Source organism: Camelina sativa, chromosome 15, assembly GCF_030686135.1.
Source record: "Camelina sativa cultivar CO46 ecotype springtype chromosome 15, ASM3068613v1".
Classification (NCBI taxonomy): domain Eukaryota; kingdom Viridiplantae; phylum Streptophyta; class Magnoliopsida; order Brassicales; family Brassicaceae; genus Camelina; species Camelina sativa.
In genome coordinates, this window is record NC_141894.1 from 6,187,649 (window position 1) to 6,204,763 (window position 17,115).

Sequence of the window (17,115 nt, forward strand, 5' to 3'; positions counted from 1 at the left end):
TCCCAAGAGATTCGTAGAGAGTAATCATTTCTCAATAAGGTAGGAGCAGGACTTGGGAGATAAAAAAAAAAAAAAAGAGCCACGGCCTATTAAATCAGAGGAGCAAGAAAAGTCCGTACAAATTACGCTCTAAGTATACTAGTTGGCCCCTTGATTTAAGACCCACCTCCTCCAAACTAAGTATTTAGTTCTCTAAATATGTCAACAAAACGATCAATTAGATTCTTTTGTTATGATGACATAGTGTGCTATGACACCTAAAAACAAAAGTAATCAAGGAGCTAATCAAAACCTATAGACTTAGCTTCAACAAGTTTTCTGATTAAGAATATTTGTTTTATATTATTCTAAAGGCTAGAGGAAAGTTAGGTCAAGCTCAACAACTAATGATTCTCTATCAAGAATTTAATAAGGAATATGAAGAGAAATGGAGAGACAACTCAAAAGAAGAAAATTCAACAGCTAAACAAAACTCTCAACTCTCTTTACTACTTAATGAACATCGACAATGTGGAAACACTATCAACAAGCAACAATGTTTTGGGTGACAGGGTTTCACACTTAAACACCATCACATGCATTGTAGGGTTCTTGGAATTGACAAAAACTATAGTAGCAGTAAAGTTTAAGAAGCACGGATAGAACTTTTACCTTGACACTTTGACTCCATGGGAGGACAACAACATACCTGCAGCTGTAAATGATGAGGGGATATGGAAGCAGATAAAATATTTATTGATAACTATTGAGAGCTGGGAACCTTTTATGCATTGAATAAAAAGATTAATTAAAACAGAGTTTGGGCGTTTCATAAGGAGAATCAAAATATTTGCTTTTGGCTATTATAACCCATTAGACAAGTAGACAAAGGTTAGATTTTGTTCAGAAGCTTGCTGGCCAGTTCGGATGACCAATTTGTGATTGCTGATAAGTACCAACTTGAGACGGAGGAGAGGGCACGACCCCAGCTCCAACATTACCACCAAGCCCAGGTCCCATGTGGTGCGGATTCGCCATCGTACCAGGCTGTGGCGGGTGAAAGAGACCCTGGAACTGCATGTGAGGTGATTGTGCTGCTGCTGCAGCGGCGTTGAAGGATGGATGTGCTGTATGGGATGATAAGTAAGCGCCATGAGGCGTTTGTCCAGCGACGTTGTAATATTGAGGAGACTGAAGGCTTGAAAGATCTCTGGGATTTGGCATCCAAATCTCAGAAGTCTCAGCCTGTTGTGTCAGATAAGGAAACACTCATCAGAATGAAACATAACTGACAACATGAAGTTCGGAGACTAACATACTTAATTACTTATCATTACCTGAGGATTTGGATTGTAGATATTTCCATCTTTGTATTTCATGCGAGATGAATCTTCAAGTCCAGTAGCGTTTCCAACTACATTGGGAGGATTAATTGGATACCCATTAGGATTGTTGTACGTCCCAAACCCCGTATGCCCACCTGTTGGAACTGGTTTGAATTGCTGATTGATCCCATACTTGACACCATTCGAACCGAGATGAGAACCGCCTCCAGGCATCAGTACATAGCCATTACCATTTGAAGGGTGTGCATATGCTGCTGGGTTACCTGAGTAGCCTGGCATGGGCATCTGGTGGGGAACATAGACTGGGGAGAGGAACTGACGATAAGGCATGAGATTGGGATAATGTGAAACATGAACCTGTGGATACATCTGTTGCATTGATGCTTGTTGTTGTTGTTGCTGCAACATGGGAATAGTAGATGGAGGGGCATTATTTACCATGTGAGAACCTAATGCCTGCTGCATTATTAAAACAACACCTGATTAATTTTTCCTGGTTTATGAAATAAAAAGATAACTATGACACATGCACAGACCAGCTGCTCAAAGAGGAACTAACTAGACTCTTACGCATCAACTCATGCAGCCAAACCAGTAAAAACTAAAAAAACATAAATTACCTCCTGTGGAGATGGTAATCCTTGACCTCGTATGGTTTCATCCATTACAGGACTAAAATAAGGAAATTCATAGCTCCCATGATTATCATATGCCTGCTGCAAAGGACAAGCATGTCATTCTTTACTAAAATTAATCTTTCCATGAATTTTTAAGAGTTAAAATTGCAAGAATCCTTACTGAGAATTTTTGCAACTCCGGAGGATCTTGCTGCTGTTCAAACTCTAAAGGAGTATAGGGTGGACCATTCCTATTGAGTGATTGGACTCCCGAGTACTCATCCAAATTGTCAGATCTATTAGTTTCTTTCTGGTCGGGCAACTGTGGCTCAGATACAGCCGAGACGGGTGACTCAGATGCAGAAATTCTGACATGATCATCAAGAATACTAATAGGCTGAACGCCCAGACCATCTGTTGAAGCCTCAGGACAAGTAGCTGGCAAACTGTCAACAATATCACCAATTAATTGAAAGAACAATGCAAATGATCTCAAACTAGAACCAATATGTTCAAAAACAAACAATACCACCAACTGTCAAAACTTACCTCTGATCAGATTCTCTAAGTTCTTCTGAAGAGCATGATTCTTGAAAAGCAGATGCTGAATTTGTTGACGAATTGAACTCTTGAACAAAGCTACCAAAAGTCAGGTGACAGCGGTCAGTCTCCGGGACGCGAATATGATCTGCGATGATGACATTCTGACTTTCACTGATATGAACATGCGAAAGCGTATCTTGCAACTTCACGGCTTCTGATTCGACGTTTATGGAATTATCAGCAGGACGGCGAGCTTGAGACTTTGTAGGCGTTCCAATTACTCCAGGGTTGTGTCCAACAGGTTTCTGATTTGATTTAGGTTTCCACTCCTTGTTCTGTGAGACTCCTGCATTTACGTACAGGTTGATCAAGAGTATCAGAAGTCATGAAAAGAAATGGCTACCACCAGGACTTCCCAATAGATTGAAAGAAAGGATTATATTAACAAAGACAGAAGCTATGTACAGAGAAAGAGCCGCCTAGCAGAAATCAAATAAAGCACAACATCCATTTGATTAATAAATAATTGGCGTAGAAGTGTTACCCTTTGTATGGCCACCAACTTGTTGTGTTCTAGCATATTGACTTCCTCTATTCCCACGCTGTCTGTTCAAAAATGACCTATTCTTTTCAACACCGCTGGACATAATAGGCTCTCGTGCAGTAGTTTGATTGTGATCAATCTTTAAAGTTGGGGAAGATGGTCGATATGCATTTGGAGGCCCATTCTTTCTCATAGAGGACCCTGTAAAAGATCGGACAGATGGATCTTTACCAACATTTTCAGAAGGTTTTCCACCTAAACCTACACCTCTTACTTCCCGTCTAATAGCTCCCACGGGTGATGATCTAGAAACAGGGGATGGTACATGAACTGGATCTGTGGAAGACGCATATACACCAAGAACTGAATTGGTTGATTGCAAAGTAACTCCACGGACTGTCTGCTTTCCATCAGAGATTTCTTTATTGGTAGAAGAAGGAGCAATTTCACCCTGCCTGAGCCTGACATCACCAGTAAAATCTTGAGCCTCAGAAAAGTCACGGTCTCCCAAACCACCTGTTGAGCTGGCAAACAATGAAAATAAAGCGAAAATTCTTATTTTTCACATTTGAATTCAGCTTAATTTGCTCAAAATTATAAGATATCTAGTCCTCGTTACGCTTTCTGTTTCCCAAAAAGTAACCATATTTGAGGAATATTTCAGAGGAACACCTACCAAGATAACCTACACACTCCTACTTTCGTCTACCAAACCACAAATAGCACAAAACAAATGTACGTCTCTTATCGTCTTAGAGTCCTACTTTACTAACTTTTTGGAAAAGTGCAGCTAAAGCAAATTAACTCCCTTATAATAATAACATCAAAAACAGATCATTCAGAGTAAACAACGTATCATGCTATTTCATATGTATAAAAGCAAAAAAGGCAAGTAAGCGACTTCGGATAGAAAGCTCGAATAAGAACAACAGGATATATTACAATTGATCACACGTACCCCTTTTTGGTCACAGTGGCCACCACTTTGTTAATATTTGATTCAGAAGACAGGGCAGAAGAATGCTTCACCTCTCCATCAACATTTGGATTAGACCTGTTGTCCCTAACAACACGAAACTCTCTGTTGGATCCTGCACTACCATGAAACGAACAAATTATAAACATACACAACAACATTTCTAGGTGAAATACAATCAATACATCACAAAAAACTTCAACACCTCACGCCAATCACAAAGCTTCAAAAATAGTAAAGCATTCATTACACACCAATTTCTTCTATTTTTCCTTGACCTTTATATGTTTTTTCTGGATTCAACCGAGTGCATTTTATGCCCCCGTTATAGGATTACGTTTAAGAACCATTTTAAAAATCAACTTAAACCAAGGTTAAAGATTTTTGGTATAAGCATGGAAAAGAAACTGGGAAGTATATTATCATAAAATTGATTTACCAGTAGCAGGATTCCTAGGAAATGCATTTCGTTGAACAGCATTCCTGGGGAAGAAATTTCTATTGTAGCCTCCTCTCCGAACATTATATTCAGGCTGTGTACGAACTTTCACTTCACTGGTAACATTTTCAAGAGGTTTCTTTATATTGGCCGGCTCAACAGGTACTGTATCCTGAAGTCAAAGAACACGCCCCAAAAAATATCAGACTTATACAAGACAGAGGTTGCAACCTAAAAGAAGTATCCTAATGATCTCCAGGCGTTCAGCGAACTATTTGAATGGCTAGAAAAGTTGAAAAGGTTTTCGACAACCAATTCAACTAAAGGGCACACGTAGACACCGGATGAGATATAATAGTAACACAATCACTACCAACAAGATGGAAAATCTAGTCACATTCTTCAACTGCAGCTTCGGATTGAAACTAAAAACTATAATAACATGGTGGTGATGGCAATTGGCATTGGCACAAAGGTTCAAAAGAGAAGATTAAGAAGAAACCAAACAAATATTTGCGAGTTGCGACTTCACCTCTTTCTTCCTGTCTCTTTTTCTCTTCACCTCGTGGAATGGATCTGATCAAAAGAAAAGCTTTAGTGCACCAAAACACAGATAAAAGACACCATTTGCAAACAACAAAATACGAAAGAACAGAATAACATTAAAATGAAATCCAAGTGAAGACCAATACTATATCAGATATACAATAATTTTACGAATCCTGGAGAGAATTGACAAATATCGAAATGAAAACAGGAACCTAACAGTTATCAGTCAATCGAAATGATCACCACAACCCCCAATAAAAACAAAACCAAAACCGGAACTTAGCATAAGCTATCTACAGGATTCTACAAACGCATCATACCCCCTTGTGATCATGATAAATGAGGAAGAGAAGAACAAATAGTAAAAACCCTAAATTTGAAGAGAGTGAGAGAGAAATAGATGGGAAAAGAGAGAGAGAAACCTTGATAAATCAGCTTCTGCACAGCCTCGTCAGCGTCCATGTTTGCTTCTTTAAGGGCAGTGTAAATATCGGCATCGGAGTGATTACCCACAATTTCCTTAATCGATTGAATCATCTTTTTCGCTCCATCATCGAGTCCTACCCCACGATTACCGCTAGTTCTGGACCCAGTCACCATTACGGATCAAAGCCGTATAATCGCAACAAACAGAGAAAATTTAAAAGGATCGAGTTTGAGAGAGTTATCTAGCGAAACGAAGTGCGATCCGCGTAGGCCAGGTAAGAGAGATGCCAAATGATTTGACTCTTAAACCCTAAAAATCGGATATAGAGAGCACTAGGGTTTCGCAGTACACAGAGAAGAGAAGAGAAAAAAAAAAAAAAACAAAAATTAAGATTTGGGGAAAATAAATAGAGAGAGAGAGAGAGAGAGGCTTTGGTTTATTCTCTTCACGCGTTAAAAAAAAAAAAAAAATAGTTCCAAAATCACTACTAATTGGATAAACCAAAAATAACCATTTTACTCTTTAGATAAAGTGAGAAATGGAAATTTCAAAAGAGATTAGTACAAGTTCAATATAGCTGCAATTTTCATATTTTCATTACTATTTAATTGATACATTTAAAGGTACATACTACTACATATCATAATCATTGTCAATAATAAATGAATTATTTATTAGAGACAAGTACATTTTTTTTTCTTATAAAGTGCAAAGTATATTAATATTGTCTTTAACAAAAAAAAAAAATGGGAAGGTGGCCAGTGAAATAGAGTATAGTATAAATTTCTTAGAATTGGACTTTTCTATACATTAATTACCCTTTTAAAACCAAGAAAAATATCCACTGAAAGAGTAAAAACTAATACTCCTCTTTATAGAGAAGATGTAAATGAAAAAAGAATAAGAAAGAGAACTACTAACAACCACCAACTAAATTGGTGGGTACATGCATTATCTGAAACCGAAGTTACTTCCATTAATCTGTTGCTTTAATCCGAGTAGTAAAAACATAGTATTAAAAAAGAAGTGTTTTGTTTTCCTCCTGTGTCCAGATCCCTCTCTAGATATCATCATCATCATAAGTATTGTTGTTGTATCCGAGCTCTGTTCTGCTCCCACCACAATCTTGCATTCGTTTCCCCAAACTTCTCTCGGCTACAAACCAACCACAAGGAAAATGATGTTTAAGTGCTTCTTGCTTTTTTAAAAGGGTTTTTCGTAGGAACAGAGAAAAAAGTCATGTCTTTTTTACCTGAAGCGAACCCGTCTAAGCTCCCGAGTTCCATCCGGTAAAGCTCTGATTGTGATGTAAACACCGGCTTCGTCCTGTTCAACCCATTCGGTTTCAATTTCACTTGCATTACTTAAAGAGAGCTCCTCCCCTGAATGATCTGCTTCTTCTTCTTCTTCTTCCCCTTCCCTTGATGAGCTACTTCTTGCAGACTCATCAACCGATGATGTTTCGGTTTTAGTCCCACTTATGCTAGAGAGTTTTGGCGTTGTAGCAAGACCAGATGAATCATGGTCTCGACTTCGTGTTTGGGGTGTTGGTTGGTGAGTGAGTGAGCCAGAAGAAGCGTATCCTTTTCCTCGAGAGCTTTCTTTGTTCAGCGGTGGAGTTGCTGGATCATTCTTGCTAGACGGAACTCGTGAGCTCTGGTGTACAAAACTAGAACTAGTTAGACCTCAAAGAATCAAAATACAGGTTTTTTGATGACTGGATTCATGTGTTTCATAAGTGAAGCCAGAGCATATACCTCATCTTCGGATCTGGGAGGAGTTGGAAGTGGGACACTTTGCTGATTGAACTGCTGCACATTGTATAACTCCATTACCTTGTCGAAATTCTCTGCCCACCACTTTTGAGCTTGCCATTTATCGAACATTTCACGGCTGCAAGCAATACAAATTTTGAAGAAACCAACAAATTAGAAGCTGCCTTTAAGCATATACAATACAGAACACCATGACAATAGCAACCAAGTTAACAGTGTCATGTTCAACAGAAAACTCAAGAATCTGCAGTAATTGTCAATTCAATCCTTGAGAGCCAAAAAGTTTCTCTTTAATGAGGCCATGAAGAAAGTTAATTAGATCTTCCTGGTCTCATTAGATTTCCCCAAATACAAAAAGAACTAACTAAAAGTTCACCAAACACTTCCCCACACAATTGTTCTTGGGGAATCCATTTAAGTTCTACATTGGATTCAACTACCAAAATATAACCCACATCTCAAAAACCTTTCTTGGCAAAAAGATGTACAAGTTCTCATAATTCCAGCAAATGTTTGGGGACCACTTCAATTGAATCAAGAAGCAACAGTTTCCAACACAGAAATCTCACATAATAATATCCTAAATATCAATTGTACTGTACTTCTCATAGCTGGTCTCCAATACACACACATCTCTATTTCCAAAATCAAAACTCAACAGATTTCAAAACACTATGGAATAGTTCATATCAGTTGAGTATATCATCTGCAATGCCCCCGATTTAAAAACACAATGTACTATCTTGATTCAGTTCAAGATCCCAACTTTCTTTTTGTGTAAAAAAAATGCTACAAAACAGTTAAAAGTTACCTGAACCGAATCCGCTTCATATCATTCCCTCCTTCAGGCAATGATACAAATGTGATGAGGACACCAGGCTCAACTTGAGCAACCCATTCCTTAAGCTCATCTTCTTCCTCCATGAACACTGTGGACTCTGTCCTACCACTCATGGATTCAGGTGTTGCTTCTCCACTCACAAACCCTTTCAACCTTGACTCCATTTCCTTCCCCAAAATTTTCGGTGTTGAGCTTCCACTCCCTGCTCTCTTATACGCATAACGAAACCTCCCAGAATTCGAAGCAGCATCCGAATCAGCGTAGTTTCCGTTCTTATTCTGGTTAGACGACCCTGAACACGGTTTGCAGCTTTTATAAGCACCTGATGCTTTTACTGCCATGTCTTTTATCTGAAGATTCACATGGTTTTGACAATATTAAGTACACAGAAAAGAAAGACATTTTGAAAGTCACGGACTTAAATTTGGGATTCTAGAGGTAAAGGAAACTATTCCTAATTCGTTGAAAAGATCAGAAATTTAAACAGTAGGCACAAAAATTGACTTGTTGATATGTTCTTAGCTTCCAAACAGAAACCAACAAGAACAAAATAAATGGTCCTGTCTAGGAGTTTCTTTTCATTTATCTCATTTTGTGTGTGTGATTCTCGTGAAAGTGACACACAGAGGAAAGAATGTTATCTACCTGTGACGTCAGTGACTTAATAGGTTGCTTAGACCTGACTCTGTCTTCTTCTTCTTCATCATCTTCCTCTTGTTTCTTAGATCCACCATTGTTTAGCTGCTTCGAACAAGCTATGCATGTCAGCATCTCTCTCTCTCACCCTCCACAAAGTTTCAAATTACAACCTGAGAGAAATAAGGAGAATGAAACACGATCAAATCTAAAGATAAAAAAAAAAAAAGAACCCTTTTTAAGACATAAGACTTGTAATGATTTGTTACCTTTATGCGATACAGTAGTAAACGCACTTGGCTTCTACCTACAAAAGGCTAAATTTGATTGCTTTCCTTCTCACAGAGATTCTCAGAAATAAAACTCGACCATTGAAGTAGAGGTCAGTTCAAATGACGGCAAGAGAAGGAAGAGACCGTAACAGCAGCGGGAAATTAGGGTAACAGGATCTGCAGATCAGACCTAGAAAACGATTTCGCATTAAAAACTCTTCCTTTTTGTAAAAAAAATTAAAAATAAAACTCTCTCTGGTGGGTCTGCTGTTCCTTGCAGGTTGAAGCTCTTAACAGAGAGATTGAGTGAGAGACACTCTTAAATCTTCACACTTTATGATATCCAAAGCCGAATGCAGAAGCAAAATGCAATAAAGCTACGATTTTTAAAGAGAGAGAGAGAGAGTGAGAGAGAGAAAAATAAAAAAGAGAGTTTGAGAGAGAGAGAGGAACTTTGATATTTGGGCTTTGAGTTGAGATCGTCGGACACTGTGAAAGTTTGCGCACAAGTGTTGTATTGTGTTCCTTCCTATATAAAAGCTCTCTATACTCTTTCTTCTTCTTCTTTTCTTTTTATTTGTTCTTCAGAAACAATACTATTGGCTAATTTTCAGATTCGTCTTTAACTTTCGTATTTATGGATTATTATGACCAAGGAAGAAAACAAAAAAACGTAACACACAGTTTCTACTAACCAACAGAATAGAGTTCTACAGCTTTATTGCAACTTTTATGTGTTAGTTAGATTTTGTCAAGTTTTGATTTATGGTTTAGTTCTCTCTACCCATATATGTCTTACTACTACTTACACCAAAGATTGTGATCAGTAAGGAATAGTATAATAATTTTACTCTTTAACTGGACCAAGAAATTTTCAAATGTTAATATATTCTCTTCTTTATTTCCTCTCTTGGTTTTTGTTTTCTTTACTTTTTTTTCCTTTTCTTGTTATTTTCTTTCCTTTTTTATAAATAAAGGACGATATTTAAGCTAAGTTGTGACCACATATTGACACGTGCATTGTTAAATGTTTTTTGGGCTGTCTAATTTTGCACCCAATTAAAGAAAAAGAAAAAGGTAACCAATAATCCATTTTTGTTATCTGTCAATTTTCTCAACTACAAATTTTTCCATAGTTTAAGACAGTGACTCTGGGAAATGTGATACAATGTTACAAGTTTTTTTTTGCTTTTGTTTTGTTTTGGTTACTAGTTTAGCAAGTTACTCCTAATTTATTCATAATTCATTCAACATTAGTTGGCATTCAATACAAAACCAAAAAATGGAATATTTACGAGTGTAGTGTATATGTATACATTGTCAGATTTGGTCACAGGAGCGCCGTGAAGCAACGGGCGAGAATTAACTACACTGTGGATTTTGTATTCACCATTTTTTTTTTAAATCGAATTTATTTAATATGACATTTTTGTTTTTCTTTTTATTTGCCACTTTCTCTATTTCGTTTCACTAATACAGCTGAAACACTATTCTATTAATAGAACCCAAAAAAAGAAAAGATTTTACAGCAATGAATGATCAGATTGAGTGCTGCAAAAATATCAATTATTTAATTTTTTACCTTGCCACGTGAATGACTACTGTGTTTTTTTCTTGGTTTTTTGTTTGATACTTGTATACTATATAGTTTGTGGGTTTTGTTGTTTCTCTTTCGTTTTTAATGTTCATATAACTACGACCTATCCTTTACAACTTACAAGTAATACCTCACAAAGTGCGTCATTTAAAACAATGGTATAACATTGTATTCATACTCCTCTAAGTCCAACTAATCCATGTTTAATCAGCTTACCTATAATTCACGTGAATATCATCCGTTAATTATTCTTTTTAAGATGTTTTTTGATTACTTAATTTTATCAGTTGCGATCACTAGTATTTATGCCTAGCTTTATGATGACAAATAGTATATTGCATTGCACCTTCGAAACTGAAAAAAGGTATAAAGTGACTTATCTAAAAAAAAAAACAAGTGTGATGATGAGACATGCAATGAAGCATGTAAAATTTTAGATTCAAGCTTATAATTAAATAATCATTTAAACTTTATAGAGTTGTTTTTCCAACTAAGCCTACTATTAGTGCTTTTTTTCCTCCTCAACCTTTCTGTCTCTCCTTCAAAGGCTTAAGCACTTCGATTTAAAAACCATTTTGAAAGCCAAGTTAATAACACTATCCCCATCATTAAGCAAACCATGCACTTTTTAAAGTTCATTTCAAATTTTGAAGTATCCTTTTGCTTCAGGTTATAATTATATGCTTCCCTTTTAAAAAACTCTTTATTCTTGCTGATTTTGTAGGCTTGATCATCCTTTATGTTTTATTCGTGTTAAAAGATCGAGAATGATTCCTTCTTTCTTTTCTTTTTTTTGAGTAAAAGTTTTGTGTACTGTATACATAGTTACATACGATTTAAAATATGATCTGATGAAGTTTTGAAAGTTAGACGTTCTTAATGGCTAAGGTAAGTGACACAAGTTGTCATTCTGAACCAAACTCAGTTGATAGCCCAAGTTAAGCCCATTAAGGCCCAATAACAGTTATCAAGTTTACTATACACTTCCCTGTAGGTGATTTGTTACTCGACACAACGATCTGTTTCGTGTATCTTGCACAAAATCTTAAGTGTTAAGCTCAGCTCCGGATCATTCTCTCCGATTAATCTTTCGCTCTTTTGATTTCATGGTGAATCCGTTCGCCTTCACTCTCTCCGCGTAACCCCTAGCTGTATCTGAAACCCTAACTCGTTGTTGCGTTTGAATACTATCGAGCTCGTAGTCCGTCCCCTTTTCGGAGCATTCTTTGATTGGTGTGCTGAAGCGGTTTAGTTTCTGATCGGGTTAGCTTTTTTTGAGGTAAAGATCATCTTCGTTGGTTCTTAATATCTGGATTTTTAGTTTATTGTTCATTGCTTCTTTGTTCTTTCGCGTTATCGAGGCAGATTTTGGGGAATTTGGTGATTTAGGTTGCTGATTTAGGGTTTGATTAACTGGTATACGTAGTTCAAACTCGGAATACGTTGGAGATCTCGTTTCTTGATTGCATCTTTGATTCACTCTAATGCCTTCCTTTTTTCCGATTCTGGTTGTGCTGAAACTGTATGATTTTGTTTCCATTTCTTGATTGCAGATGATTGTTTCTGAAACTCTTTTTGTTGTTAATATTTCCGTGCGGATTCACATGAACTTAATTCTTCTGACTCATTGCCCTTTGAGACGTAACTATCAGACTAACTATATTTTTCCCCTTGTTAGTTTGAACAGTCTGAGGCTGCAATGAGTATTCAACCTATTCAGTCGGAAACTTCATCAAATGGGGAGCAAGGTTAGCTGTTCATATTTTGTGATTTATCTGCAACGTCACCTTCTGAGTCCTCATTTGCTTGTTAATATATATTCAGCATTCAATGGGGAAGCTGGAAGCTTAAAGAGGAATTCACAAGATCGATTAGTGTACCTCACGACATGTGAGATCGGGCATCCTGTGGAAGTGCATCTAAAAAATGGATCGATGTATAGTGGTATATTTCATGCTGCTGATGTAGAGAAGGATTATGGTGAGGCTCTGAATCATTATTTTTTTTTTTCCTGTAAAGCATGAAAGACACACACAACCTTTTTCTTGCAACTTAGAAATTGCTTGAAACTTCCAGGAATCATTCTAAAGATGGCATCCTTGATTAAAGAAGGTACTTTACGAGGCCATAAATCCCGTTCCGAGTTTGTCAGAAAGCCGCCGTCCAAGACATTCATTATTCCTGCAGATGAACTTGTGCAAGTTGTAGCTAAGGTGTGCTTGCTTTTGTATACTAAGGGGAATTATTTATTGTTTAAGTTTATGTCAATGTGTTACATGGCAGGGAGACTACTTGGAGTTTTGACATTGTCATTACCTTTTATCATTGATTTTGGTGTTAGGATCTATCTGTATCCTGGAATGGCATGTCAAATGCAGTTCAGAGTGAGAAGCCGGGGGAGCTGTTGACAGACTCTTCTATATCACAGTCTTATCATGTTGATAGGGAAAGACAGCTGAAACCCTGGGTACCTGATGAGAGTGTTCCACAGCGTGCAGATTTGGAGAATGTGTTTGATAGCCCTTGGAATAGGTATACACACACACATTCATATATATATTTAAAAATCTTGTCAAACTTAAGTATGCTAATTTGTCAGCTAGATTTTCAGAGCATGGTTCCTTAGCTGAACATTTAGTTGAGAGATAGTGAGAATGAATAGATTATTCTTGTGCTTGCATTTTAGACTATGATTATGATATTCCTATTGGAAAGAAATTCTCTTTCCATGTGTAGAGCTAGAATTCTATTATTTAGTGAAAGCCTATATATGTATTGGTGAGGAAGAGCCAGTGGTGAATTTCCTTAGAGTAGGAAGAATAATGTTTGAGTAAACTTTTCTGTGTGGTTACCTGGCTTTTTTTTACTGGTAATATGCTCAGATGATTCGTTTCTGCTTGTAGGAAATGGAATCAGTTTGAGGCGAATGAGTCACTGTTTGGAGTAAAAAGCACTTTCGACGAAGAACTCTATACCACAAAACTTGAGAGAGGGGCTCAGAGTAAAGAGTTGGAAGAGCAAGCCCGGAGGATTGCGAACGAGATTGAGGGTGAGACTACCCGAGATCTTCATGTAGCAGAGGTAATCAGGGGGTTTTATTTGCACCTTAATTCCTATGTTTTTGTTGTTATGCGATCAAATTTTTAATTATTCTTGCCTGCAGGAAAGAGGCCTTCAGTTTAGTGTGAAATCTGATTTTGACGAGGAAGCCAGATACTCATCTGTCCGTCGAGTTACTGGATTAGATGATAGTGGGTTGGGCGAGGAGGACAACGAACTGCTGGATATTATGACTTTTGGTAGTTTAACTATTTCTGAATCCCAGGAGCTAGTTTCTGGTGGCAAGAAGGGTTGTAAAGAATCATGGGTATGGCTGAGTTCTTCTTTGATAGTAGTTTATAGCTGAACGATTGGTAACATTGCCATTCTTTTTCTTTCAGGGTGACAGTCAGTCTTCGCGGGATAATACAAATGTAGATCAAAGCTGCTCGACCTCTAAGCAGCAATCCAAAGATCGTGGATTAGATGATAGTGGGTTGGGTGAGGAGGACAACGTACTGCCGGATATTATGACTTTTGGTAGTTTAACTATTTCTGAATCCCTGGAGCTAGTTTCTGGTGGCAAGAAGGGTTGTGAAGAATCATGGGTATGGCTGAGTTCTTCTTTGATAGTAGTTTATAGCTGAACGATTGGTAACATTGCCATTCTTTTTCGTTCAGGGTGACAGTCAGTCTTCGCGGGATAATAGAAATGTAGATCAAAGCTGCTCGACCTCTAAACAGCAATCCAAAGATCTACCTGCCGCAGGAAGCAGTATCAGGTCAATTTTCTTTTGGCTAATAAGCTACGCATCTGAAAAATCATATAAAATATTTTCTCACATTGGAAGTTCCTCTTGAAATAATAGTGAGAGCCAGCTAGATGAGCGAAGAAGAACCAACAATGATCAAGAGGTTTCACACAATAACAGAGTAATGTCAACGCCAAGTTGATTATACCGTTAATCATGATTGTATATGTCCTTTCATTGTTGTTCTATTATTTTTAACATTTGGTTATTTGGTTTCCTTCTGTATTAACACAGTCAGCTGAGGAATCAACTTCTGGCCATGGAGGTATACACTACTTCCTTCTTACGCTGTTTTCTGTATCTGACCCACTATAACTTGTTTGCCTCTGTGAACAATTGGTGTCCACAGAAGTCTGAACGTGTTTTGTTGTTCTAAACGTAGAATCACCTTTCGTTTTATAAGCATGATTCAAGTTTTTTCTCGATCTGACACAATGATTAATTATCACGTTTATCTCAATGGACTATCTAGTGGCATTAGTAATATTGCATTCATGGTGAACTCTGTTAAGGTTGCTAAATGGAATTTAGAAATGTTCATTTGTACACAGGGATTGGTGACCTGTTATGATACTTCCATCTAATTAGGAATCATGTTGTAAGACTTGAGCATTATGTAAATATGTATTGTGTGGAATGTAGATATCAACGAAAGTGTAAAAATTGGTGGTGGTGCAACATCGGCGTCGAAGGCTGTTACTGAAAGAGAAAGTCAAGTCAGTCAAGGTTCTGGTCAAACAAAATCTGAAAGCTCTTTTGGGCAGTCGGCTTCTAGAAGTTCAGAAAGCCGCCCAGTTCCTTCAACATCAAGTCGTCCTGGGCTATCACCAAGCTCATCAATTGGTTCTATGACCTCATCAGAAAAGTCCACACTTAATCCGAATGCAAAGGTTTTTTGTTTGATTTGTTCAAACTTGATGAAATGTTACTACCGTTTGTTTTTCTTCACTAATTATGGGTCGTTGGGTCTGATCAGGAATTCAAATTCAATCCAAAAGCGAAGAGTTTCAATCCAGCACAACCAGCTGCTGCGAGACCTCAAGCTCCAATCCCAGATGACTCATTCTACTACCCTGGTCCTAATCATGTTGCTCCTGTTCAGCAGATGCCTGGAATGCCGCCTGTTAATTACGGAGTAAGTTCCCTGTGACATGTATATATTAATATTAGTATAGTCTTAACTGAATTATGTTTATACAACTCACCGTGTGAAAATTGGCAGGTCCCGCCATATCCTGGCAACCAACCACCGATGATGATGTATCATCCTCAAGCCTATTATCATCATCCAGGCGGACAACCCCAGGTTTGACACTAATACAAAAACCATACTGAATCGGTATTAACAAAAAAAAAAGGGAAACATCAAAAAGGCTAATATTGATGTTTGGGATTGTGATGTTTAGTACCCGCAGCAGCAAATGGTGCCTGGTCAGCAGCAGCAAATGATACCTGGTCAGCAGCAGCCTAGGCCAGTGTATTACACGTACCAGCAGCCTCCTCCTTACCAGCAGGTTAAAAATTGCTAATATCTATTACCTTTTTGTTTTGACGGTCAAAGAGTTACGGATGCTGAAGAAATCTCTGTGTGTTTTTACAGGACATGCAATATCCTCCTAATCAAGGACGAGAGTAATGAGTACCAGATGGTGATGATGCTGTTTTTTTTTTTTCGGTGAAGGGAGGACGTGAACGAACCCTCTAGTTTTATTCACGCTCTTCTTTCTTCTCTCTCCCTTGTTCAATTACTGAAACCATTTTTTTTTTTTTTTTTAGATTCCACTTTATCTGGTTTTGATATTTCGTGCTGAAAAAAAAGCAAAAAGTGAAAAAGATCCACCTGTAGTCTGTACTGAGTGTACTCTCTGCATTTTTGTTATGTATCAGAGATAAGAGTTTAGGTTTTTCTCTCGTGTGTCTTCTTCACTTCGTCGTCATCATTTTTTTTTGTGTGTTGACTTTGATATGCATGCATGAAAGGCCAAATTTTCTGGGTGATTTTGGTTTTCTAAAATCCCAAAAAATAGAGGAAAAGAAAAGGAAAGTTTAATGTTTGTTAACCTTGTATGTATCTTGTAGCTGTAGGGTATAATTTCTTTAACAAGACGTTGTTAAACGTTGCTATCTAAATATAGTTGGGTCTGCGATTATTATCATAAATAAATTATCAATTTGAAGATGTGGGTGGAGATGTAGCTGAAACGAATTGGTGGGCAACAAATATATATATATATATGTTTAAGGTTAAAAGAGGATCGAATCTCCTGTTGAGTCATTTGTTTGGTATAATTTGTCCAATCTCGCAAACTTACAAAGAATATTCCCATTTTTATTTTGGTTAAGTGGGGGATTTCAAACTGCATTCGACTTACGGAAATTATGATTGCAGCTTACCAGCCTTCATCTTTTATTTTTGCTAGCTTCCTTATATAAATTCACTTAATTTCAATTGCTAATCACGCTTTCAATTATTATTTTCTTTTACAACTTTTAACGAAACCAACCAACTCAATTCATGGTGATCCGCTAAGATACCGAAAGAAGGACGGGGGTGGGAAATTAACGAATACTACTACTACTCTCAAATACAATACCTTGCTTGTTGTGTTCGGGAATGTTCTTCATATACAAGGTTACCGGCCCCTACCTTGGCGTGAAAAGAAACTAAAATCAAGCCAAGTAACATTATAACTTATAAGTAGCTTAACCCTAATCAAACCCAA

At 37.4% G+C, this 17,115-nt stretch overlaps 3 protein-coding genes across 8 annotated transcripts; 1 reads left to right on the forward strand and 2 right to left on the reverse strand.

The window, feature by feature from the left end:
- Positions 1-750: 750 nt before the first annotated feature.
- LOC104745669 (uncharacterized) lies at positions 751-6,022 on the reverse strand. Of its 4 annotated transcripts, none has more exons than XM_010466976.3 (10): positions 5,416-6,022; positions 4,977-5,020; positions 4,445-4,616; positions 3,988-4,120; positions 3,030-3,553; positions 2,492-2,831; positions 2,124-2,388; positions 1,946-2,041; positions 1,317-1,781; positions 751-1,224 (listed from the first exon to the last, which is right to left on the reverse strand). In XM_010466976.3, exons 1-10 carry the CDS (start codon positions 5,591-5,593, stop codon positions 883-885), a joined length of 2,559 nt encoding a protein of 852 aa, XP_010465278.2. In that variant the 5' UTR covers positions 5,594-6,022; the 3' UTR covers positions 751-882. The 4 variants fall into 4 exon arrangements, with proteins under 4 accessions (XP_010465278.2, XP_010465276.2, XP_087344422.1 ...); XM_010466974.3 differs by having other exon boundaries at positions 1,317-1,784; XM_087488296.1 differs by having other exon boundaries at positions 1,946-2,038; positions 5,416-6,010.
- Positions 6,023-6,175: 153 nt separating this feature from the next.
- Positions 6,176-9,721, reverse strand: LOC104745670 (protein Brevis radix-like 2). Its single transcript, XM_010466977.3, has 6 exons — positions 8,942-9,721; positions 8,682-8,845; positions 8,007-8,386; positions 7,178-7,313; positions 6,673-7,076; positions 6,176-6,575 (listed from the first exon to the last, which is right to left on the reverse strand). Exons 2-6 carry the CDS (start codon positions 8,805-8,807, stop codon positions 6,497-6,499), a joined length of 1,125 nt encoding a protein of 374 aa, XP_010465279.2. The 5' UTR covers positions 8,808-8,845; positions 8,942-9,721; the 3' UTR covers positions 6,176-6,496.
- Positions 9,722-11,531: 1,810 nt separating this feature from the next.
- On the forward strand, positions 11,532-16,298 carry LOC104745671 (polyadenylate-binding protein-interacting protein 4). Of its 3 annotated transcripts, none has more exons than XM_087488297.1 (16): positions 11,532-11,820; positions 12,220-12,289; positions 12,366-12,521; positions 12,618-12,754; positions 12,883-13,073; positions 13,445-13,622; positions 13,705-13,908; positions 13,982-14,188; positions 14,262-14,362; positions 14,450-14,513; positions 14,627-14,657; positions 15,035-15,282; positions 15,369-15,527; positions 15,615-15,698; positions 15,799-15,906; positions 15,993-16,298. In XM_087488297.1, the coding sequence occupies exons 2-16, from the start codon at positions 12,241-12,243 to the stop codon at positions 16,026-16,028; spliced, it is 1,953 nt and encodes a 650-aa protein (XP_087344423.1). In that variant the 5' UTR covers positions 11,532-11,820; positions 12,220-12,240; the 3' UTR covers positions 16,029-16,298. The 3 variants fall into 3 exon arrangements, with proteins under 3 accessions (XP_087344423.1, XP_087344425.1, XP_087344424.1); XM_087488298.1 differs by having other exon boundaries at positions 11,543-11,820; positions 12,229-12,289; XM_087488299.1 differs by lacking the exons at positions 15,799-15,906; positions 15,993-16,298 and having other exon boundaries at positions 11,535-11,820; positions 15,615-15,704.
- The last annotated feature ends 817 nt before the right edge of the window (positions 16,299-17,115 follow it).

Coding starts and splice junctions, on each gene's coding strand:
- LOC104745670 (XM_010466977.3), bottom strand. CDS start 8,807: ATGCTGACATGCATAGCTTGTTCGAAGCAGCTAAACAATGGTGGATCT. Junction 8,387..8,681: donor TTAAGTCACTGACGTCACAG/GTAGATAACATT, acceptor GTGAATCTTCAG/ATAAAAGACATGGCAGTAAA. Junction 7,314..8,006: donor ATGAAGCGGATTCGGTTCAG/GTAACTTTTAAC, acceptor TATTGCTTGCAG/CCGTGAAATGTTCGATAAAT.
- LOC104745669 (XM_010466974.3), bottom strand. CDS start 5,593: ATGGTGACTGGGTCCAGAACTAGCGGTAATCGTGGGGTAGGACTCGAT. Junction 4,617..4,976: donor AAAGAGACAGGAAGAAAGAG/GTGAAGTCGCAA, acceptor CTTTGACTTCAG/GATACAGTACCTGTTGAGCC. Junction 2,042..2,123: donor CGGAGTTGCAAAAATTCTCA/GTAAGGATTCTT, acceptor TGTCCTTTGCAG/CAGGCATATGATAATCATGG.
- LOC104745671 (XM_087488297.1), top strand. CDS start 12,241: ATGAGTATTCAACCTATTCAGTCGGAAACTTCATCAAATGGGGAGCAA. Junction 13,909..13,981: donor AGGGTTGTAAAGAATCATGG/GTATGGCTGAGT, acceptor TTTTTCTTTCAG/GGTGACAGTCAGTCTTCGCG. Junction 14,189..14,261: donor AGGGTTGTGAAGAATCATGG/GTATGGCTGAGT, acceptor TTTTTCGTTCAG/GGTGACAGTCAGTCTTCGCG.